The 26,163-nt window shown below is 42.0% G+C and overlaps 3 protein-coding genes across 3 annotated transcripts in view; 1 reads left to right on the top strand and 2 right to left on the bottom strand.

Moving 5' to 3' along the window:
- Positions 1-26,163, top strand: part of LOC134206195 (sodium/calcium exchanger 3-like) — a 593,875-nt gene that overhangs the window by 486,444 nt on the left and 81,268 nt on the right.
- Positions 1,473-22,874, bottom strand: LOC134215614 (uncharacterized). The gene is given in 6 exon segments (XM_062694766.1): positions 1,473-1,888; positions 1,950-3,070; positions 11,588-12,005; positions 12,066-12,401; positions 12,404-13,231; positions 22,823-22,874. Coding segments are annotated over 6 exon segments (3,171 nt in total).
- LOC134226056 (cytochrome P450 6a8-like) lies at positions 22,687-24,602 on the bottom strand. The gene is made up of 3 exons (XM_062706573.1): positions 23,450-24,602; positions 22,860-23,388; positions 22,687-22,776 (listed from the first exon to the last, which is right to left on the bottom strand). Exons 1-2 carry the CDS (start codon positions 24,558-24,560, stop codon positions 22,973-22,975), a joined length of 1,527 nt encoding a protein of 508 aa, XP_062562557.1. The 5' UTR covers positions 24,561-24,602; the 3' UTR covers positions 22,687-22,776; positions 22,860-22,972.

Here is a 26,163-nt window from a genome sequence, read left to right as displayed (position 1 = left end):
ATTTGAGGTCCGAAAACGATCACATTTGATCTAGTGACATTTCCGATACTATTAAACTAGAATCTTGTATGAGTTCAATGGTGAAAAGACAAGGCGATGATGTTGAATATTCGATGTACATTGGTAATATGAGCGTGATTTTTTCTCTTGTTTCTGTATTAACTGACTTTAAGAGGATGAGTATTTGAAATGGCGTCACTCATCTTACAGCATACAGAATACAAGAATTCGCATCGACAGATTTTAACAATGATGACATTGGTCCGAGCAAATCCAACAGTGCCACTAAACTACCGACAGACTGAAGACTATTCTGGTCCAACTCGCTCCAGACTTGGGTTTTTCTTGATATGACTAGGTCTAATCGTTATTCCGACCATCTACCAATTCACTCCAGAATTGAGGTTGGCAATTCTGAAGGTCATCCAATCCACTCCAAAGAAAGTTTTTTGTTCGTCTAGGTCCGATAGCGCTCCAATCACCGACCAGCACACATTTTTGGCCTAGCTAGATTCGCTTGTGCGTGAATTCACAACAAGCGAGTTTAAAATTTTTAGTCAAGAATCTGCGCACTACTGGATCAAGTAGGTTTATTGAATTAAAAAAATTTCTCCTGATTTCAATGGATTTCTAGGAATTTTATGACTAGTAATCCGTACCTCCTACCTCTATATTGGAACATTTGAAGGTTATAGAGACTTAATTCATAAATAAATAATTAGGTATACCACTCAAATCATTGTTTATAAATCTCCCTGCTTTTATTGCAGTTTTTGTTTTGAACATCTGCAAGAAAGGGGCGCCCAGTAAAGGTTTCACCAAGGGGTCCTGAGGTCCACGCTACGCCTCTGCCAGTAATGTGATCACAATATTTGAGCCAAGTCATCGAGCTCCTTTGAATAGGCAACGTGGCTGCGATTATGTGGCAAGTTTGTCTATCGAGCTTAGTGTTGAATATGTACAGTAGCTTTCAATATTTTCCGGCAGATGCCGGTTCGGATAAATCGTAGAACGTGAGGAAAGGGAGCTTTACTATCCATTCTGGTATTAGGGACACGGCAGGTATTTCTGTCCACTGTCGTAGGGGCTGAAACCAACGAAATCAACGACCATTTGCTAGAACTCCACTATACCAGAAGGATTCTCCTGAACTTACGATTTGATACGGATGAGTTTGGCATAAAAGTCTCTTTTATTGGTTTTCGAAACTTCACGCAATTCAGCGTTCCACGCATCAAGGTAATGGCAACTTATCTGTGTGTTAAAATCAATCGTTAACTGTACTTTTTAACAATTCTGACAATTATCAAAGGAAAGAAGACTTTTTCGCCTGTGAGTCCAGCTAGTACATATGTTAAGTTATATCAGTGATGCCAAAACGTTATCAGAAATAATCTCTAGGAATAATTTATTGTGTTAGTGTTACATAGCAATATTTTATCCGAACCGCAATACTAACACCTACTAGCGACTTATATCTTATCGAATCTCAGATAGTTGCCACCTTTGGGTGATAACACCAACGACCTAACCTCGAACACAAGCTTTTCGGGCGTCTTCGATGATGGTGAAAATCTAAAATTACGTAGCAAAGTGACCAACCCTATTTTGGCCTGCATGACTCCGAACCGCATTCCGATGCAGTTGCGAGGACCTTCCCCGAACGGTATGAATGAGTACGGATGTCGAGCCTGAACCGCTTCCGGGAGAAACCGATCCGGGTCGAAGCGTTCCGGATCCGGGTAGTATTCCGGATCGTGATGCATCGCGTACACCGGAATGGTAACCATTGTTTGCTTGGGGAGGACATGTTGCGTTCCTGGAACCGTGTAGTCGGATATTGGTACCCGGTTCAGACTCTCCACTGCAGGGTACTTTCGGAGAGTTTCTGAAACGATGAATGTCAAATATAATATACAGATAGATTTTATTTTTCCACGGAATCTCACCATTGACTACATTATCCAAGTAACGATGTCCCATCACCAATTCGTATGTAACTTGTCCATCATTAGCAGCTATCGCTTTTTCAATTTCAACCCGCAATTTCTCTTGAATATCTGGATTTTTTGCCAGCTCATATAAACAGAAATTCATCGTTGTTGATGAAGTCTCAAATCCAGCAATGAAAAACACAAAACACTGTGCCGCTAACTCATCCATTGTTAAACCTCTAGACTCATTAAGCTTCCCTTCATGCAATTGATCCAACAAACGACCATTGTTCTTTAACTGCAACAACAAGTTCATGAAGTCATTTCGCTGCACGTTATTTTTCTCTCGGAACTCCACCGTTTCTCGCACTAACCCCATGAAAAAGCTTTCTATTCCGGTATCTAATATTTTCATACCTAGCGCTCGTGCCAAATCCTTAAATACAGACGCAAAGATAAACTTAGCCCTCATGTAAGGTTTCTGGTCGAAAACCATCTTTCCATATTTCAAGAAATCGGAATCGGGATTATTCAATGTATTACACTCGATTCCAAACGCGCACGTTCCAATAACATCGGTAGTGAACATCGCCAAAACCTCCTTCATTTCGATCACCGACTCCCTTCCGCGAGTTTCCTCCATGATCTGACGGAACTTTTCCGCCACGTCCAAAACCGTGCCGAACATCATCTTCATCCGTCCAGAAGTGAACGTCGGAGACAGCATCTGTCGTAGTACCTTCCACGGGAGCCCCTCCAGCAGAAACAAATGCCCCGAAAGCGGATCATCCTTCGGGTTGTTGAATATTCCACGGTCGTGAAAAATTCCAAAATCCCTCACCAGAACAGTTTTCACCAGCTCTGGATCTACAATCATTATGGCCGGTGCGGCAAAGAAGTTGTACCCAGCGAAGCTTTCACCACGCGCCTTGAACTGCCGATACAGGTCTTGATGCACATACGAAGCATGCTTTTTAGTAATCTGGTCGCGCATATGGCCGAACAGAAACTCCGGATTTGGAGCGCAAGGAATTCCGCGATCCAACCAGAATCGGCGTCGGCGGTGAATGTAGATGGCGGTGGCTGTCAGTAGCAGCGCCACCACCGCGAACAAGAGCGGCAACATTTTGATTACCGTAGTGATATCTAGTCCAGCTTCGAGCAGCGGCGCGAAAAAACTAACGACAGAACTGGACGGTGACTCTGGACTTTGTTGTTTTAAAGTTTTCGGTAATTTTGCCCATTCATCGCATTCATCTGTGTTGTGGAGCTGCGATCAGTTCCAGCGCGATGCGTCATTTTTTATCGCCAGTTTGTTGCTCCTAATGACAGGGTTGCGGTATCGCACTTTGCTCTTCCGAGTAGGATTAACGCAATTGCTGGTGTTATTTTTCTATGGGTCATTACTACAAAAATGACCCATAGAAAAATAATTTAGAAAGGCATATCATGTTGACAACAGCTCTCTTAAATGCTCTTTTTATACTGATTTTGGTAGGTTCTTATGCATAGTTGTGAAAAAATCTCACGTTCGCTGGTTGGGTTCTTTTTTTAAATTTAGTATTTTGGACATACATTTTTTATGCATAGACCAATCATTTATTTGCGATCAAAGACGCAAACATTCGTTTTCGTAGTGATCACGTATAGCCCTTTTCTTACACCTTTGTGTTCAAGAAAGGCAAAATTCATATCGAAGGTGACCCGTGAATAGGCAAATTTGCTATCAATTGTTTATCAACTGATTTGCACTTTTTTATCACGATTACAGAGTAGACAATTGGCGCTTTGATGTTACATGAAGAAGAAGAAGAAGCAGAAAGATGATAATCGAAAAAATCTCTACGGGAAAGCATACGAAGAAGTTTTTAAAATTCTTCTCAAAAATTCTAAAAGCAATTTAATTAAAAACGGTAAGCAGTACGGGGTTGGTCTTTTCTTATACTGTTTATTAAGTGTAATATCACAACCTTTTTAAATGAAATCATTATGTTGCTGCCTTTCTTGGCAGCAACATAATGATTTCATTTAATTGAAAATTTCAAAACCATGAATGGAACACTGCTGAGGGAACCAGCGAGTTTGTTTTATTTTGCTGCAGATTCAAACTAGAATAGTGGGCGAAAATTTAGAATGAAACTGAATCACTACTGATTTCACTCTTAGAATAACAAATTGCTATGTTCCAATTGATAAGAAGATCACCCCTGACGAAGTGTAAGCATATAGCCACCTATCGGACATATTGAATAGATGTTTAGACCTGCAATACTATCCAAACTGCTGGAAACTTGCAAAAATCATTCCAATACGAAAACCAGGAAAGGACCCCGCCGCTAGTCCAAGCAGTTACCGACCTATTAGCTTGCTTTTCTCTGTCAGTAAATTGCATGAGCATGATTGACTGCCCACGGTTGCTAGGTCAGCTGTAATTATACATCAGAGAACCAACAGATGAAGTTTGGGACTAACATCATCCTCAATGTGTAAGAACTGGTGATCCATAAATAAGCAATACCAGCGCCAGCCGTGTCCGAATGCAGGTCAATTGAGGAATGGGTAGGAGAATGTTGACATGATTCTCGCTTTGATAGAAGCCGACGAGTCATCTGCACTTTCACGAGAAATCACTGGGATGTTGGATATATGGGGTATGGAGTGTGGCAGGGTTCGTTTTGGTAAACGGTATGCCGTGTATAGCGTGTAGTTTGATCGAAACTTTCCTCTGTCAGTAAATTGTTCGAAAAACTTATACTGAATCGCATCTGGGAACACGTAGATAGAAATCAAATTATCCCTCCCGAGCAGTTTGGGTTTCGCAAAGGGCATTCGACTACTCAACAACTCTTCCGTGTGGTGAAGGTAATCAAAGACAACAAACGGGTAGCCAAATCCACAGTCATGGCGCTTCTCGATATCGAAAAAGCGTTCGATAACGTTGGAGTTGTTGGAGTTGTTGGAGAACAGTTGCCGAGTGAACACCTATTTTGAACGTGGTGTGGTTTCGAGTGCGAGTAAGTGATTTGGTGGTTTGTTATCAGGATTGGAATTATTATGATCCGCAAAGAGCACGACAATGCCGGACTTATCTATAAACTCTACCGCTACAACTTTCCAATCTATTTGGTAAAAATTCTCCAAAACTACCTTTCAGACAGGTCATTCAAGGTAAACTTGAATGGTGTCTTTTCCGATCAGTTGGACATTCCCGCTGGAGTCCCGCATGGTAGCCTGTTGGGCCCGGTCCTAAATAACATTCTTCTTCTTCTTCATTGGCATTACATCCCCCACTGGGACATTGCCGCCTCGCAGCTTAGTGTTCATTCAGCACTTCCACAGTTATTAACTGCGAGGTTTCTAAGCCAAGTTACCATTTCTGCATTCGTATATCATGAGGCTAACACGATGATACTTTTATGCCCAGGGAAGTCGAGACAATTTCCAATCCGAAAATTGTCTAGACCGGCACCGGGAATCGAACCCAGCCACCCTCAGCATGGTCTTGCTTTGTAGCCGCGCATCTTACCGCACGGCTAAGGAGGGTCCCTAAATAATATCTGCACCTCAGATATTCCGGAGCTCCCAGAGGAAGCCTGCCTAGCATTATATGCTGACGACTCAGCAATACTGGTCAAAAAGGTAGGAACACAAGGCATACTACTCGTAAACTGCAGTCCTATCTGACTATCTAAACGACTTGGCTTGAAAAATGGAAGATAAAAGTCAACAGCGCGAAAACTCAAGTAATCATTTTTTCATTTAAAAATTCTCCGCGGTTAGACCCTCCTCCAGACTGCTCGGTGTCGATGGGTGGCAATAAGGTAGAATGGTCTAGCGAGGTTACGTATTTAGGCTTAGCTTTACTTACTTACTTATGGATCCTGTACACCTCCGGTGGGGCAAAGGGCCGACTTGAAAGATCTCCATCCTGAGCGTTGCCCGGCTATCGCTTTAACCTGTTGCCAGGTTAGATTTCGGTCGACTTCTTTTATTTCTTTATTGAGGCTTCGCCTCCATGAGCCTCTAGTTCTGCCTCTGCTGCGATGTCCCGCTGGGTTCCAGTCTAATGCTTGTTTACAGATTTCGTTTCCGCCCCTACGTAGAGTGTGGCCGACCCAGTCCCACTTCCGATCCCGAATTTCTGTTGCTATCGGCCTCTGGTGACAACGACGATGGAGCTCGTTGTTTGAGATCCAGTTGTGAGGCCACCAGGCCCAAATTATATACCGCAGGCATCTGTTAATGAACACCTGCAGCCGTTGAGTGTTCTCCACTGATACACACCATGTTTCGCTAGCGTATAACAGCACAGATTTCACGTTAGAGTTGAAAATTCGTATTTTGGTGCGTTCACTTATCTGCCTGTTTTGCCAGATATTTCTTAAACTCGCAAAGGCAGCCCTTGCTTTCTTGATCCGTGCGCCTATGTCGATCTTGGTACCGCCATCTGACGACATTTGGCTACCAAGATATTGGAAGCTTTCAACATGCCCGGCTACTGTGAAACTGGAAGGAGTCACCGTGTTTACATCCAACGATTTGGTTTTGTTGACGTTGATGACTAAACCTGCCGAGGAGGAGCGCTGTGCAACATCATCCGCCAATTCGAAGTCATTTAGGTGCTCCATGGTTATAGGCTGCCATAACAGCCCACGGTTTGGTTCACGGTCAATCGCATCTACCAGAATCTCATCGATTACGATGAGGAACAGTAACGGTGATAGAATACATCCTTGCCTCACACCAGCTACGACCTGGGTAGGGTCGGACAAGACCCCATTGTGCAGCACTCTACACGAGAAGGCCTCGTACTGTGCCTCGATGAGGCCGATGATTTTCTCAGGAACTCCCTTGCGTCTCAGGGCGCCCCACATATTCTCGTGATTGAGACGATCGAAAGCTTTTTCGTAGTCAATGAATACCAAGTAAAGGGACTGTTGGAATTCGTTGACCTGCTCCAGAATAATGCGGAGCGTGACAATATGGTCCACACAGGATCTTCCGGCACGGAATCCGGCTTGCTGCCGCCGGAGAGTCGCATCGATCTTCTCCTGAATCCGGGCTAGGATAATTTTGCACAGAGCTTTGAGAACGGTACACAGCAACATAATGCCTCGCCAGTTATCGCATACAGTCAGGTCACCCTTTTGGGCACCTTCACTAAGATACCTTGCATCCAGTTGACCGGGAAAGTTGCGGTGTCCCAGATATTACGAAATAAACGATGCAGTAGTTGAGCGGATGTCATGGGGTCAGCTTTGAGCATCTCGGCTGATATGCGGTCGACCCCTGGGGCTTTATTCGATTTCATGCTTTGGATGGCTGTTTGAATCTCTAGCAGTGATGGAACTTCGGTATTGACGCATGTTAAATGTCAGATCCTAGGCAGATCATGCCGAGGTGGTGACGGACTGGCTGGCACTTGAAAAAGTTGTTCGAAGTGCTCGAACCAGCGTTTCAGCTGGTCAGTTGGGTCGGACAATAACTGATCATTCGCGTCTTTCATCTTCGCCCCGCTTAAGCGTCGTGAGATATCGTAGAGGAGGCGAATATCCCCGGTTGCGGCGGCTCTCTCTCCTTCGTCGGCCAGAGAGTCTGCCCACGCTCGCTTGTCGTCGACATGAGTGTTTTACTTCCTTCTCAAGAGCCGTGTATCGTTGACGGGCTAAGACTTTGGCTCCTCTGGTTTTCGATCGCTCTATCGCGGCTTTGGCTTCTCTTCGCTCCTCTATCTTTCTCCAGGTCTCATCGGTCATCCATTGTTTTCTCTGGGTGCGTAGTTCGCCCAGATTATTCTCGCTGGTGGTGACTGGTGATGAAGGCATTCTTGATGGCGGTCCATTGGTCTTCCACGCTGCCACCTTCCGGAATATCTGCAGCACGCGTCTCCAGTTCTTCAACGAAGGATCGTTTCACCGTGGCATCCTCCAGTCGGCGTGTGTTGAATCGTCGTCCAACTCTTTCCTCCTGCCGACGAATCCGCGTAATGCGCAGGCGTATTTCGCCGATGGGAAGGTGATGATTAGACGCGATATCGGCACTACGTTTATTCCGTACACACAGGCTTAACACTTGACAAAAAATTGTTATTTAGATCACACGTTGAGAAAACAAAAACAAAATGCTCTTTGTTAATCAAAAAATTGTACCCATTGATACACCGCAAATCAAAATTATGCCGGAAGAACAAATAGGCTATCTAAAACTGTATTATCTATCCTGTTTTGAATTACGCGGCTCCTGTCTGGCAAAACTGCACCAAAACGCATAGAAAGAAATTGCAAACTATCCAAAATGATTCTGAATCTTCCCTGGCATACGCGAACGACCGAAGTGTATAGGTTGGCGGAATTTGACACACTAGATATAAAACTGAATAAAATACTTGCAGACTTTCGTCTCAAATGTGCCAATTCGGAACATGCGCCTTTAAGTGATCTAGTCCCATAAGGATTCAAATTTAGTGTTTAGGGTAGTTTTAAGAAAAAAAAGGCAACAAAAAACTAGAATTAAAATTCAAGAAATTTCAAATAAGCCCTAGAGCAAACGTATGTAAACATAAATATAAGTAAAAGCAAACGAAACAAAGATGAAATAGCTTCTGTGAAAGCTAAATCACTTGAATGTTATACCATACTAGAAATGAAGAACAAATAAAAAAAAATGTAACGTTAAAAAAATAACTGTGAATGCTTCAGTTAGACAACGGACTGGGACATCGTTTTCTTCCGCAGCCATGGCCTACAGGAGTAGGCCCGAGAGGAGTTCCCAGTGACAGTAGTAGACAGTGAGTAAGCAGGTGACACCACCCTCTGCTGGTTGAAGTGTCACTGGAGGAAGCAGATTACCAACGACAACTCAAGTAGAGAGCAGTGCTCTTTACTTGAATTATCGTTCGATGGAGAAAGCATCAGCTCCGATGGCGAGTAACGAGTACACCGCTCTCTGCTAATCGGAGCGTGGATGCTCCGATCGCAACAGTAGTATCTTCAGATTTATTCCAAAAAATCTACTCAAGCGATGTGTGGAGGACGGTTCTGATGTATACCCAAGTAACCAAAAGTTCCTTAAAGAGTACGTTTTTCGCTTAATCAGCTTCACTAAGCTGCTTAAGCGAAAAACGTATACTCTTAAAGGTACTATTGGTTACTTGGGCAGTTAGCTCTACTGTTGTCACGAAACACACCAAAGGATGACGAGTTACAGTTACCGAGCCAGAGCTTAATAAATCGCACCTTGCGTTCTACCATTCCAGCATCGAACGTCGTGCTCAAGCCCAGGATAGTCAATCAAGTGACTGAAAGTTTAAAACAGTTTTTTTTTTTATTTTCGTGGGAAACTCTTGGCAATTTACTCGAAAAATTTCCCAGAATGTGCACTTAAATTCTCCAGAATGTCCACGGAGAGTTCTTCCACATTTTTACGATTCTAGCTTTATGTACCCGGCCTTGCTCGAAATTTCCAGTTTGTTTCGCAGTTTTTTCACAATTCGAAAATGATAAAACCAATTGGTCAACAGGGTAATCGTGTTTACTTATTGATACTTCATCATTTGATTAAAAGAAGGCTTTTGGAAACATTGACTGATTTTGAAGAGATCGTGGGTTTGAATAGCCTCATTCCGGGCAAACGTCCATTTCTAAAGAAGGAAAAACATCCACCGATGCCTTATTCCGGGCAAACGCATATTTTTGAAGAAGGGATCACACTCACCATTGCCTTATTCCGGGCAAATGCCTACTTTAAAAAAAGCAATCACATCCACCATCCAGAAGGTAACACATTAATCATTACTTTTCACTGGGTAAACTATGATTCCGATGAAGGGTAACAATTATCATTGCTTTATACCCAGCAATTTCATGCTGTTCATAATTATCCCAAATGCCCTTCATGTCGTATGACCTTACGCCAAATAGTGTTATGTTAATGGCCTGCTTTATTCAGAGATATGTCATTTTCAGCGAAGTGTCATATTCTGAGATATGTGTATCGGGAAGTATCATTTTCGGGAAAAATCAATTTTGATAATTACATTTTTTGGGGAAATGTTATTACAGGGAAAATTTGAAAATTTGCTATTTTTGAGGAATCCGGGTAATTTGTTTTCGCAGCATTGTACAATGCCAAAGAACTTCGGATGAACTAAATAAGATGGATTTTAAATTAGGTCGTTGATACAAATTTGGTTGAAATTGGTCATGAGGTTCAACTCTTACATTGAGTTGATTGATTGCTAAACAATACCCCTCCCCACACACGCTCTCTCTTTTCCAAAGAACATCCCAAATCACACTATCGTCGTCTCCTTAACATGAAGAATGTGTGTTCAAAATTTGGTTGAAATTGGCCAAGGTGTTCAGTAGTTACACTGAGTTAATCGATACCTTAACAATACCCCTTCCCTCATACCCTCCCTCTTTTCCAAAGAGCATACCTAACCCTCCTATCTGGCTCGCTATAAACATCTGAAGAAAACTCTTCGGCTTAACTTTTACGGAAAGTTTTTGGAATTTCAACAGAAAGTGAAATTTGGAAGGAATTACATTCACAAAAAAATCTCCAAAGCTTGAACTGGATGCTTTGGGGATATCAATCGGAAAATTCGAAGGACTTCTACAAATTTTTATCGACGCGCCGCGGCGTGGAAAATCATTAATCAGCGGCAGAATGCCGTCAGCGACGGCGTGGCGTGGCGGCGCACACTTCTAGGTACAATCACCTGCTGATACACTCCAAGTCAACGCAAGATCGTGTATGATGTCACATAAGATGTTGAAGTGGAGGCCATATAGCTACTTTCCCCATACAATATGTACGTATGTTAAGGCTATCGACTTTCGTCTTATTTTACTATGTGGAAAACGATACTGAAGACCGATTATGTATACGATTATGTATTGACATAGGCTATATATGGTTAACAGCTGATAGCCTTGAAATCATCATAAATCATCAACGACCCTTGCTGTAAAAAAAAGTTTCACTTCTTGTTGAGGTAGACGGGTATACCCCGTTAGGCATAAGTACGTTAGGCATAAAGACGTTTGGCATAAGTACGTTAGGCATAATGGACGTTAGGCATAGCTGACGTTAGGCATAATGTACGTTCGGCATAATGGACGTTAGGCATAAAATGACCCAAAGAACAGCCCATGATATAAAGAAGGGAGAATTATGCCAAACGTCCATTATGCCTAACGTCCATTATGCCTAACGTCCATTATGCCTAACGTACTTATGCCTAACGTCCTTATGCCTAACGTACTTATGCCTAACGTCGTGGACCCGAGGTAGACACGTTACGGCAACACACAAACAACCCACCACAAGCGCAATGCCACATGCATCTGAGATGATACTCGCTAAATATTGTATGTGCGGTAAATGCAATGTTTAGCCGCTTCTTTGAAAGACAACTTGATGGTGTTGTGACTGATGTCGCAGATTGTTTTTTCACTCGGATGGATACTTGAGAGAGGAATTAAAACAGGAGATAATGAAACTTCTTTTTTACTCTCTGGCAAAATAACGGAGGTCGACAAAATAATTATCAGGTTCAAGGTCATTTCTTTTCATTACAATCAAGAAATTTTAGTATTTTTATACTACGCAGCAATATTTTATCCCATCCACAGTACTAGCTACGAAATACTCATATTTTATCGTATTTCAGATAGTTTCCACCCTTTGGAGATAACACGAACGATTTCACCTCGAACAGCAATCTCTCAGGCGTCTTTGGTGATGGTGAAAATCTGAAATTGCGTAGCAAAGTGATCAACCCAATTTTGGTCTGCATGACCCCGAAACGCATTCCGATGCAATTACGAGGACCTTCCCCGAACGGTATGAATGTGTACGGATGCCGAGCCTGAACCGCCTCCGGAAGAAACCGATCCGGGTCGAAACGTTGCGGATCCGGATAGTATTCCGGATCGTGATGCATCGCGTAGACAGGAATGGTGATCATTGTCTGCTGGGGAAGTACGTGTTTCGTTCCTGGAACCGTGTAGTTGGATATCGGTACCCGGTTCAGACTCTCCACTGGAGGATATTTTCGAAGAGTTTCTGAAACGATTAATTTCGAATGCTATTTAAAGAGCGTCTTAAGATTCTCACAGATTTTACCATTAACTACATTGTCCAAGTAACGATGTCCCATCACTAAATCGTACGTAACTTGTCCATCATTGGCAGCTATCGATTTTTCAATATCAACCCTTAATTTCTCCTGAATATCTGGATTTTTCGCCAGCTCATATAAACAAAAATTCATCGTTGTCGAAGAAGTTTCAAATCCAGCCAAGAAGAATACAAAGCACTGTGCTGCTAACTCATCCATTGTCAATCCTTTCGATTCAACTAGGTCACCTTCTTCAATTTGGTCCAAAAGTCTACCCTTGTTCTTCAACTGCAACAACAAGTTCATGAAGTCATTTCTCTGTACGTTATTTTTCTCTCGACCGTTTCTCGCACCAAGCCCATGAAAAAACTTTCCACGTCGGAATCTACTAATTTTATACCCAATGCTCGTCCCAGGTCCTTAAATACAGACGCAAAGATAAACTTAGCCATTATGCTCAGTTTCTGCTCGAAAACCATCTTTCCATATTTCAAGAAATCCGAGTCGGGATTATTCAGTGTATTACACTTGATTCCAAACGCGCACGTTCCAATTACGTCAGTAGTGAACATCGCCAGCACCTCCTTCATTTCGATCACCGGCTCCCTTCCGCGTTTTTCCTCCATGAATTGACGGAACTTTTCCGCCACGTCCATAATCGTGCCGAACATCATCTTCATCCGTCCGGAAGTGAACGTCGGACTAAGCATCTGTCGTAGAACCTTCCACTGGAGTCCCTCCAGCAGAAACAAATGCCCCGACAGCGGGTCGTCCTTTGGGTTGTTGAATATCCCACGGTCGTGAAATATTCCAAAATCCCTCACCAGAATAGTTTTCACCAGCTCCGGATCCACAGTCATTATTGCCGGTACGGAGAAGAAGCTGTACCCGGCGAAACTTTCACCACGCGCCTTGAACTGCCGATACAGGTCTTGATGCACGTACGAGGCATGTCTTTTGGTAAGCTGATCGCGCACGTGACCGAAAAAAAACTCCGGATTTGGAGCGCAAGGAATTCCGCGATCTGACCAGAATCGACCACGTCGGTGAATATAAAGCGCGGCGGCTGTCGCGATCACGAGTGATAACATTTTGATTTCCACGTAGGAATATTTACGTCCTGCTTCAATCGGCAGCACGAATAAACTATCGACAGAACCGGACAGTGAATCTGGTGAAGTAATAATTTGAAAACAAAAAAAAACATGGCACGTCAAAGGAGGATAAGTTATCTAATCTTTAACCATGCAAACATTCTGATGACACTCAATTGAGATGGTGATTTCGTCGATTTTCACGCCACATTCGTATCATCGTTAAGCACCATTCAGCTTTGCGTGAGCTGAAGATTGTGACAATGAAATCCGAGTTTCCTTTTAAGGTTATCTTTCCCACAAACAATAATAAATACATATATAAAATGACCCATGAATAACCACTTTCGCTATTGATTTTTTTTGGTTGGCTGGTACGCATTTATTCTTATCACGATTACAATCGAAGCGTAAATACTGCAATAGCTTATCAAGGAATGATAAGTCTAACAGTCATCTGCACTCAATAAATCAGCGAAGGAATCTTATCGAACGGTATCTACTCGGTGTCGGATCCACCTCCAAGATGGATTCGGTGCAAACTTCCGCAACATTATCAGCCACACCATCCCCAACAAACAATTTTAGCTGAATAAGCTGAATTTTTGGCTATATAAGCGTTTTACCCAACATTCAATTTTTGTTGGGTTTTCATCTAGTAAGTAGGCATTTCAACTATAGACAACTGAACGGCATAGACATCGAACCGAGAGGAGAAAATAACTCAATAATAGGAAGGTGGTCGGTTGTCGTCACTAGTCGGGTGTCGGCACCCCGACGTTACTTTTGATAGATAAGGGAAAATCCATAAAGTACGTCATGCAAAAATTGGCGATTTTCAACCCCCCTCCCCCCTTCGTCACACTTTTTGTATGAAACCTCTAAAATTTTTGTATGGATCGTCACGCAGCTCGAAGCCCCCCCTCCCTCCTAGGAGCGTGAACTTAGGAACTTTTCATGAAAAACTATTGGGTACCGGTTATGAAGGATGTTGTCCGCTACTACGCCTACCAAATATTTTTTCAATTAAGGTGCTTAATTTTGAGAAACCGAACCTAAGATGCCTTTCGCCATACTGATTTCAGAAAGTTAACTCCTAGTGTGCCGCTGTAAGCACGCTCAAAGCAGGCGATGCATTTTTGGAAATCAGTATGGCGAAAGGCATCTAACTCTTAATATTTCCCTACCAAATAGTTATTCTGTTAATGATACCCTCTACACTGTTATAAACTTGATGTGCATTTATCTTCTTCTTCTATCTATATATCTATCTATCTATCTATCTATCTATCTATCTATCTTCTTCTTCTATATATATATATACAAGCTTTAAGGCTCCCCCAGACCTAAGTGATTTTATCGCCGCGACGGCGACAACTAGTCGCCGCGATTCTATCGTTGGGTCGCTTCAGGAAATGTTCTATTTACGCTTCCATACCAATGGCGACATTCGCAGTCGCCAAGCGCTAGAATCGCGTCGCGACTATCGCATCGCGTGTGTTTGGGGGAACCTTTATGTACCCGGCCTTGCTCGGAATTGCCAGTTTGGTTTTCAGTTTTTTACAATCAGAAAAAGATAAAACAAAAGATATTTTAGTTACTAGATAAAGATTGTCGCTTCGGTTCCCTTTGTTCTGCTGTCCGAAACATGTGTGGTACATACCTGTCAAATCGTATGGATTTTCCTTCTTTGACATTTAGCTCCCCTATCCTCGCCAGCAAGGCTTTTGGAAGCATTGACTGATCTAGAAAAAGGGATCGTTGGTTTGAATAGGCTTATTCCTGGCAAACGTCAATTGTTAAAGAAGGAAAAACATCCACCGATGCTTTATTCCGGGCAAACGCCCATTTTTAAAGAAGGGATCACACTCACCATTGCCTTATTCCGGGCAAATGCCTACTTTTAAAGAAGTAATCACATCCACCATCCAGAAGGAAACACATTAATTGTTGCTTTTCACTGGGTAAACCATGATTCCGATAAAGGGTAATAATAATCATTGCTCTATACCCAGCAAATGCATGTTTCTATGAAAGATTTTTCTAATGCTGTTCATAATTATCCCAAATGCCCTTCATGTCAAATGACCTCAAGCCAAATATTGTTATGTTAATGGCCTGCTTCATTCAGGGATATGTCATTTTCAGGGAAGTGTCATATTCTGGGATATGTGTATCGGTAAGAATCATTTTTGGGAAATATCATTTTCGTTGAAGTCATTTTTGGGGAAATGTTATTAACGGGAAAATGTTATTGTCGAGGATTTGCTATTTTTAAGAAATTCGGGAAATTTGTTTTCGGATCATTGTACAATGTGAAAGAACGTCGAATGAACTAAATAAGAGGAATTTCAAATTAAGACGTTTACTGAACAATACCTTCCGCATTCCAAAAGTTTCTCCCAGCCTCTATATAATAGTTTTGGGCAAAGAATATGTGTTTACAAAATTGGATTGAATTGACCCATGCCGTAAAAAGGTATACTAAACTGTTCGTTTAATAAATATACCATCTCTCTCATTCAGCTATGACACTTCTATCCAGTCTGATATAGTCTTCCTTAAACAGAGAATATGGATTCCAAATTTAGTGGATATCGATGCATGGGTTCAAAAGTTATGCTGAATTGATCGATAACTAAACAATACCCCTCTCTCACACCATCCCCTTTTAAAATTACCTATCCACATCCACTAAAGTTGTTTCCTTAGGACATACAATATTTGATACAAATTTAGTTCAAATCGGTTATTGGGTTCAAGACTTACATTTAGTTGATCGATTGCTGAACAATACCCCTACCTACATACCCTCCCTTTTTCAAAGATTGAATATGAAGAATGTGTGTAAATGTGTAAATGTGTGTAATATGAAGAAGTTACACTGAGTTGATCAATAACTAAGTAATACCCCTCCCTCCACACCCTCCCCCTTTTTTCAAAAAGCATTCATAATCCCCCTATCATCGTCTCCTCAAGATAAAGAATGTGTGTTCCAAATTTGGTTGAAATCGGCCAAGGGATTCAAAAGGTACACTGAGTTGATCAATAACTTAGCAATACCCCTCCCCCCACATCCTCGCCCTTTTCCAAAGAGCATCCTTAACCTGTGTTCCAAATTTGGTTGAAATCGGCCAAGGGGTTCAGAGGATACACTGAGTTGATTAATAACTAAGCAATACCCCTCTCCGCACATCCTCCCCCTTTTCCAAAGAACATGCTTAGCCTCTCTCCATTGTCGCCTCCTTAAGATAAAGAATGTGTGTTCCAAATTTGGTTGAAATCGGCCAAGGGGTCAAAAAGGTATACTGAGTTGATCAATAAATTAGCAATACCCCTTCCCCCACACCCTCCCCCTTTTCCAAAACGCATCCATAACCCCCTATCGTCGTCTCCTTAAGATAAAGAATGTGTGTTCCAAATTTGGTAGAAATCGTCCTAGGGGTTCAAAAGGTACACTGAGTTGAGTAATAACTAAGCAATACCCCTCCCCGCACATCCTCCCCCTTTTCCGTAGAGCATGCTTAGCCTCCCTCCAGTGTCGTCTCCTTAAGATAAAGAATGTGTGTTCCAAATTTGGTTGAAATCGGCCAAGGGGTTCAGAAGTTACACTGAAATAGACGTTTGCCCGGAAAAAGGCTGTTCAAACCCACGATCCCTTCTTCACAATGAGTCAATGCTTCCAAAAGCCTTCTTTTAATCAAATGATGAAGTACCAATAAGTAAACACAATTACCCTGTGGACCCATTGGTTTTATCATTTTCCGATTGTGAAAAAATGCGAACCATACTGGCAATTCCGAGCAAGGCCGGGTACATAAAGCTAGTAAGAAGTAAAAATCATTCCGTGCCGATAGCTGGAACGAACCAGACGTGTGTGCTGTGTCTAATCACGGATTGTGTTCGGTAAGGCGAGTTGTATTGTGTGGTGCTATTCCTACCTACGGATCCAAGGCGATCGCTGTCGGCGCGTGAAGTAGCTGCTTCTGGCGACGCCAGTGAAGCGGGCTATTGTTACTGCTGCTACCTACAGCAGCAGGGGCAGATAAGTAAAAACGTTTTTATTGTTCTCCCATCTGTTTTATTCGGAGTGGGACTGATAGAATAAATAAAATTAGTTTTTTTAGTTTTTTTTTTCTGATTAGCTATTAGTCTTAAGTTAACATAAGCAAAATCATCCTTCCACCTTGCGGGGTGAGAATGGAAACAGAGACTGTGGAAGGCAATGGGCCTCCAAAAGATGCAGGGCGCACACGATTGTACCATGCGGCTTCGCTTGGGCCTTGGGTTGTTTACTTTCAGCAGAAAGTAAAAAGCCTAGATTTTCTCGGCATTAAACGAGATTTGACGCGTCGTTTTCCGAAGCTTGATTTTATTCAGATCAACAGGAACAAACTACGCATCACCGCACCTACATACCAGGTAGCGAATGAAATTGCAGGCGACAGGACGTACAATGTTGAATATTTAGTATATGTGCCCTCGCGGGAGGTCGAGATAGAAGGCGTAATCAACGCAGCGAGCTTGACTTGCAAGGATGTGCTTGCAGGGAAAGGTCGCCTTAAGAACGCCCTGCAATCTACCGTGGATATTCTGGACTGCAAGGAATTGCATTCAGCAGCCACGGTAGATGGCAAAAAGGTTTATTCCAAGTCAGGCTCGCTTCGGGTGACATTCGCCGGTTCGATGCTTCCAAAATATGTCGATATATAAAATATGTTGTTTACGGTGCGCCTTTTTGTGCCAAGGATATTTAATTGTACCAACTGCAAACAATTAAGTCACACTGCCGAGTTTTGTGACAACAAATACTCAGAAAGACATCGGGAGGAGTTTTGCCAGCAACAAGCAACAAAATGTGCTTATTGTGGTTTGAACCCTCCCCATGGTTTGCAAGAATGCCCGGTGTACAAAAAACGCACCCAAAAAGCGAAGCGCTCGTTGGTACAGCGCTCCAAGCAGTCGTATGAGGAAATGGTTAGGTCGCAAGACACATTCGCCACAGCCACTGCATCGACTGCTATTTCAGCCACCGTTCGTATAAGTGATTATTATGATTCCATATCCATTGATGAATTGACTCTGACGTAGCCTATATGGATGATTCTGCGAAGGTACACGTGCCCGAAAAGAGGAAGCAACCGACTTCCCCCCTTCAACCTCACGAAAAACATTGACTGGCAAAAATTTGCATCGGCGGTAAAAATTGGTATTGAATCAACTGATACTCTTCCACCTTTGGATGAATATCGATTCCTTACTGAGTTGATTCAAAAAAGCGCACTAGAAGCTCAGAAACGACGCGTTCCAAGTACATCTGTCATAAGAAGATCAGCCACTCCTGGATGGGATGATGAATGTACTAAGTTGTATTCTGAGAAATCTGATGCCTTCGAGGCCTTCCGTAAACAAGGAAGGTCCGAGCTTTTTGAAGAGTATTTGAGACTCGAAACAAATCTCAAAAATCTTCTCAAGGCAAAAAAACGTAGCTACTGGCGAAACCTCAATGACAACACTTTGGAAAACGGCCCGCAACATGCGGAACCGCATTTCCACCAACGAGAGTGAATAATACTCCAATCGATGGATATTCAACTTCGCAACAAAAGGTCTGTCCAGATTCCGTACCAGCAGAACCGCTATTTCGAGAATCGGTCACTGATCCCGGTTCTTTGGGTGGACCATTCTCAATGCTGGAACTATCTATGTCTCTTCTTTCATCGAATAACTCTGCTCCGGGATGCGATAACATCAAATTCAATCTTCTTAAAAACCTCCCAGATATCGCAAAAAGACGATTACTTGACCTGTACAACTGTTTCATGGAGTACAACATTGTGCCACCAGAATGGCGACAGGTCAAAGTAATAGCTACTCAAAAGCCTGGAAAACCAGCGTCTGATCACAATTCATACCGTCTGCCATGCTATCGTGCATGAGGAGATTATTGGAAAAAATGATCCTGTCAAGAATTGATCATTGGGTCGAGCAAAATGCATTACTATCAAATACTCAGTTCGGTTTTCAAAAAGGTAAAGGAACAAATGATTGTCTAGCGTTGGTCTCTTCAGATATACAGCTGGCCAATGCGCACAAGGAGCAATTGGCTTCAGTTTTCTTGGATATTAAGAGCGCTTTTGATTCAGTTTCCATAGAAGTACTGTCAGACAATCTGCACAGTAATGGATTGCCCGTTATTTTGAATAATTTCTTGTACAATTTGTTGCCAGAAAAACAAATGAACTTTACACTCGGCACTCTGACAACTTCGAGAAATAGCTACATGGGCCTTCCCCAAGGATCATGTTTAAGTCCCTTGCTTTATAATTTCTATGTTAAAGATATTGACAATTGTTTGGAAGGACAATGCACGCTCAGTCAACTTGCAGATGATGCAGTGGTCTCTCTAAGAGGTCCATGTGCAGATGTCTTGCAAGGACCATTGCAAAGTACCCTGAATAATCTGACTGTTTGGGCCAGACATTTGGGGATCGAGTTTTCACCGCAAAAAAACTCAGTTGGTTGTGTTTACTAGGAAGCGGTACCCAGCTCAACTGAAACTAAAACTGTTGAATAATGACATCAACAAATCTTTATCTTCTAAATACCTTGGGGTCACGTTTGATTCTAAATAAACCTGGAAACTCCATTTTGAGTATTTGTTACAAAAATGCCAGAGAAGGATCCATTTTCTACGTTCTATCTCCGGAACATGGTGGGGTGCTCACTCTGTTTTAGAGTATGGCTTCTTCTGCTTCCTATCAGCAGCTGATTGCCACCTGATCAAATTGGAACGATTTCATTATCGTTGTTTGCGTATTGCCCTTGGCTGTATGCATTCAACGCATAACATGAGCCTGGAGGTGCTTGCTGAAGTTACTCCTTTAAAGCATCGTTACTGGGAGCTCTCACTTAAAATACTCATCAAATGTGGAACAAGTAACACACTTGTCTTAGATAACTTCAATAAAATGCTTGAACTGTCTTGTCGTTCAAGATTCCTTAGAGTCTATCTCAACTACATTTCTTCAGATCTTTGTCTTCCGTGTTCTAATCCACCTCTAGTTCACTTCACTAACGACAGTTCCTCAATTGAATTCGATCTGTCCATGAAATACGCTATTCAAGGAATACCAGATCATCTTCGACAAATATCTATTCCCTCCCTTTTTTCAGAAAAATATGAACATGTCAATTGCAACAACAGATATTTCACTGATGGTTCTCGCATAACCGGATCCACTGCCTTCGGTGTTTTCAATGTAACTTTAACCACCTTCCGAAAACTTCAGGAACCGTGCTCGGTTTATGTTGCTGAGCTGGCAGCAATTAACTTAGCTTTGGGTATAATTTCCAATCAGCCCGTAGACCATTATTTCATCTTCTCGGATAGTCTTAGTTCTATCGAGGCACTCCGGTCGATGAAACCTATAAAGCACGCATCTTACTTTCTTACAAACATAAGAGAGCAGATGCGTATTTTGGTCGAAAGATCATTCAAGATTACCTTTACCACTGCTCAATCTACGGCAATGAGAAGGCAGACTCGCTGGCAAAAGTCGGCGCACAGGAAGGTGAAGTTTATGATAGACAATACTCGAGCAACGAGTTTTTTCCATTAGTCCGTCAGAGTACTCTTCAAAGTTGGCAAAGAAATTGGACACACAACGAACTTGGACGGTGGCTATTTTCCATAGTTCCAAAAGTTTCTAGGCGAGCGTGGTTCAGAGGTGAGGACTTAAGTCGAGGCTTCATTTGCGTGATGTCGAGACTTATGTCTAATCACTATTCACTAAACGCACATCTGTACAGAATAAACCTTGTCGATAGCAACTTATGTACGTGCGGAGCCGGTTATGATGACATCGATCACGTAGTTTGGTCCTGCTCGGAAAATGACGCCTCTAGAGAGCAATTATTGGATACCCTTGTGGCCTGAGGTAAACAACCCTCCAGGGATGTTCGAGGTGTTTTGGGAGATCGTGATGTTGTCTATATGCATGTCATTTATAGTTTTCTTTGTGCTTCTGACATCAAAATTTACAATTTTTTTTTTTTTCTTTCTTCAAATTTTTTTTTTGTTTAGTCTCTGCCTTTTTGTTCCGTAGAGCTCCATAGCTCTTGCCACTCGGAAGATGCTCCCAGTCGAACCATTCCTCGAGCACGACGACACGCCACATCGTCACTGACGCCAAATGCCCGGATGAGAAGCTGAAATTTCCTTATCCCAGATCCTAAGCCCCGTCCATCCTTGAACATTGTAAACTAACCTCGAGTCACCACGAGTACGCTGGCTCCTTCCCCTCTCTTATTAACTGTATAATAAAATGATATTGATTGTATATATCACAAAGAACAATGGTTCCGTAAAGTGTTACGGAGAGCCTGAGCCTACCAAATAAACGAACTTGAAAAAAAGAAGTAAAATACCAAAAAATAATAAAAACAAAACTTGTCATTAGAAGAGTTTAGTACTACCGTGGACTCCCGATAATTTGAACGGTACCTTATTCAAATTTATGGGGTTCATTTTTAATTTGAACTTCTGGTTACTCTATTTGCAGCACAAAAAAAGGTTTCTGGATGCTCTCTTTGCTGGTTTGTTTTGATTCAGCGTTCTGTTTCACGATGTTCCATTTTTCTTTTCGCAATTCCACGTGTTAAATGACGTTTAAATCATTTTTAATTTGAACGATGTTCAAACGAACGGGGTTCAAATTAAAAAGTGTTCACATTAAAAGCGGTCATATTACCGGGGGTCCACAGTATTCCATTTAGTTCCATTACGTTGTAATACTACATATTCGATACGTATTTTGACCTCAGCTGTAAGACCGTCTTCAGTGCCTCGTACTTGACTCGACTACGAGACACTAAAGACGCTGAATTCTATGAATCGTGTACAGCGACGAGTTCAAAACAAGTTCCTGAGGATGATCATGAACACCCCTCCCAGGACACGAACATCTGAGGTCCACCGCAGGTATTAAAACTCTACACGAGCGCTTTGGTGAGTGTAAGGAAGGGTTTAGGGTCCGTTGCTTACAATCGGACCAGGGCGACCATTAGGGCGCTAGTTCCAATTTAGGTTATCAAATTATTATTGTAAATATTAGTGTACTTAGAAGTTAGGTTATCAAATTTTCTAAAGTAATCAATGCCTCCTTAAGGTTATTTTGATACACTAGATAATTTTCATAAATTACATTTAAATCCTAACCATTGCTATTGAACCGAATCAAAGATGAAGGGCCAAGTGGCCAAACACTTTAAATGTTACAAATAATGTAACAAACGAAAATAAAAAATTAACGAATTTAAGTTAAAAAAAAAAGTTCTTCATACCTGCCGTATCCTAACGAAACTATTAAAACCTATTATAAGAAGCGTTTTACTTCACACAGAAGTAATACACTCATCTCATTAATCAGAGTTTCACTTCTTGTTGAGGTAGGCACGAGAACACACAACCCACCACAAGCGCAACCTCATACATGATTGCTATTCGCTATATAGTTTGAGCAGTAAATACCTTGTTGAACTTTTTTTTTGAGCGGCGACTTGATTGTGTTGTGGTGGCTGCGGGCTGATGTCGCATGTTGTTTTCTCACTTGGATGGATGCTTGAGAGAGAAATTAGAATTGGAGAAAATGAAACTTCTTCTTTACTCTCTGGCGAAATAACGGAGAACGACAGAATAATTACCGGGTTCAAGGTCATTTCTTTTCAGATATAAACTCAAGAGATAATTTATTGTGTTGACTGTTGATACTACGCAGCCATCATTATTTCAATCCACAGTTTTAGCTCCGGAATACTTATATTTTATCGAATTTGAGATAGTTTCCACCCTTTGGTGACAGCACGAACGATTTCACCTCGAACACTAACCTCTCGGGCGTCTTCGATGATGGTGAAAATCTGAAGTTGCGTAGCAAAGTAATCAACCCAATTTTGGTCTGCATGACCCCGAAACGCATTCCGATGCAATTACGAGGACCTTCCCCGAACGGTATAAATGTGTACGGATGCCGAGCCTGAACAGCTTCCGGGATGAACCGATCCGGGTCAAAACGTTCCGGATCCGGATAGTATTCCGGATCGTGATGCATCGCGTAAACAGGAATGGTGATCATTGTCTGCTTGGGGAGGACATGTTGCGTTCCTGGAACCGTGTAGTCGGATATTGGTACACGGTTTAGACTCTCAAGCGGGGGGTACTTTCGGAGAGTTTCTGGAACGATGAATGTCAAATAGAATATATATGGTGTCTTGGGTTTATCACAGAATCTTACCATTCACTACATTATCCAAGTAACGATGTCCCATCACTAGATCGTATGTAACTTGTCCATCATTAGAAGCTATCGCTTTTTCAATTTCGACCCGCAATTTCTCTTGAATATCAGGATTTTTTGCCAGCTCGTATAAACAGAAATTCATCGTTGTTGATGAAGTCTCAAATCCAGCGATGAAGAACACAAAGCACTGTGCCGCTAACTCATCCATGGTTAATCCTCTTGATTCAATAAGCTCTCCTTCATCTAGTTGATCCAATAATCGGCCTTTGTTCTTTAACTGCAACAACAGGTTCATGAAGTCATTTCTCTGCACGTTATTTTTCTCTCGGAACTCCACCGTTTCTCGCACTAAACCCATGAAAAAGTTTTCTAAGTCGGCTTCCACTAATTTTATACCCAATGCTCGTCCCAAATCTTTGAACAAGGACGCAAAGATAAACTTAGCCATTATGCTCAGTTTCTGCTCGAAAACCATCTTTCCATATTTCAAGAAATCCGAATCGGGATTATTCAATGTATTACACTCGATTCCAAATGCGCACGTTCCAATGACATCAGTAGTGAACATCGCCAGCACCTCCTTCATTTCGATTACCGGCTCCCTTCCGCGATTTTCCACCATAAACTGACGGAACTTTTCTGCCACTTCCATAATCGCACCGAACATCATCTTCATACGTCCGGAAGTGAACGTCGGACTGAGCATCTGTCGTAGAACCTTCCACTGAAGGCCCTCCAGCAGAAACAAATGCCCCGACAGCGGGTCGTCCTTCGGGTTGTTGAATATCCCACGGTCGTGAAATATTCCAAAATCCCTCACCAGAATAGTTTTTACCAGCTCTGGATCCACAGTCATGATTGCCGGCACTGAGAAAAAGCTATACCCAGCGAAACTTTCCCCACGCGCCTTGAACTGCCGATACAGATCTTGATGCACATACGAGGCATGTCTTTTGGTAAGCTGATCGCGCACGTGACCGAACAGAAACTCCGGGTTGGGAGCGCAAGGAATCCCGCGATCCGACCAGAATCGACCACGGCGGTGTATATAAAGAGCGGCGGCTGTCAGCAGCAAAGCCACTATCGCGAACACGAGTGATAACATTTTGATCACCACTGCGCAGTGATATCTACGTCCTGCTTCAATCAGCAGTGCGCATGAACTAACGACGACAGAACCGGACGGTGACTCTGGTATTTTGTGGTTTTGCTCATTCATTGTATTTACCTACCCTGCGGTGTGGTGCTTAAGCGTGCGCGAAGCGTCGTTTTTTTGTCGATATTTTGATACCAATGCGGTATCTTGTTTTGCTTTTTCATAGTCGACTAATTGAAGACAGATGTGACAACGGGCAACATAATGTGGTCGGTGTATTCTTTAACCGTAATTTGTGAATGGAACTTGTCCTTTTTTTCTGTTTATTAAAGACTCTTTAAATATTAATCGAGTCTTGGTTGTTCAATTTACAGAGTTTGAGTAACTTAGGATCTAGAAGATGTATATTTCATTCACTGGTCTCATCCGGTCCGCTGGCAGAACATCCATCCTATTATGATAAGATTTGGCGCCTTGGGGACTGGTACCTAGTTCTCGATTACGGTGGCCTGCCGATCGTCAATGTGCTTAACGCTGTCTTCCTTTGAGTCGAAGTATCCTATTTTCGGTGAGGTGTTAAAACTGATAAAACTGGTGAAACTTGATGAACTGAATTTTTCAACACTTCTACTGTTTTATATTAGGTTTTCCGTTGGGTAGTTGTATGTCATATTTCATCTATCAGCGCGATTTCTTTGAGGAACGATAGCACTTTTTTTGCTTGGCGGCTGTCGTCGGCCAATGCCTCTCTCATGTTTGGCTGGAGCCCAATTTTTTACCGAGCATCATCATATCCTGGACAGTTGACTATAACGTGTTTGACAGTAAGATTTTGGTTACATTTGTGCAATTGGGTGGATCTATTTTTTCTAGTAGATAGGCATGCGTTAATTGCGTATGACCAATTCGTAGTCTGGTTAGTATAACGTCCCCTCTGCGATTTCCTGTTGCCTCTCTAAATCTCTAAATCTCTGGTTGATTTCCTTGAATGGCTTAATATACTTTGGATTTCAACATTTTTCACGTGGGACAACTGTACGATTTGAATGGGATGTATATATAAAGTAGAATAACCTTAAATAAAACATGGATTGGTAATGCATTAATTCATCCAAAATCCAGTTTAAATTATATCACATTCACACGATTCGATTTTGTTAGAAGCTGTATCATTGATTGTCGAGTAGAACGCAATGGTTCAGTTTTCATTTTTGAAAAAAAAAAAAAATTGCTGAGTTGCCCTTCATACATGGAGATACTGGTGGAAATACATTTTAGTTCGATAATATTTTTTGAAAATTGGTCCAATCGTCCTTTTTTTTATTTATTTGTGAGAATTCCCAAAAGTATCTAAATTTTTCTATCAAATCTCCGTTCGATCATAGTACAGAATCAAAATACTTTTTAAACTCAAAAATAAATTGAGGAATAGTCTGATTCCCCAAAGAACGGTGCACCCAACTAATGAATGTAGCTTCGCTCATTATCCTTAATGAGAGCTTCAAATATTCTTCAAAAATCCCTTTTCATATTTTTTTTATATTTTTTTTCGTAGAAACTTTGTTCAGAAAAAAATGTTCGATTGTGGCCACACAAATGCTTGATTTCGAAA

Source organism: Armigeres subalbatus, chromosome 1 (assembly GCF_024139115.2).
Source record: "Armigeres subalbatus isolate Guangzhou_Male chromosome 1, GZ_Asu_2, whole genome shotgun sequence".
In the NCBI taxonomy this organism is placed as follows: Eukaryota; Metazoa; Arthropoda; class Insecta; order Diptera; family Culicidae; genus Armigeres; species Armigeres subalbatus.
Note: the sequence above shows the minus strand (reverse complement) of the source record. Positions and strands in the feature narration are given on the sequence as shown.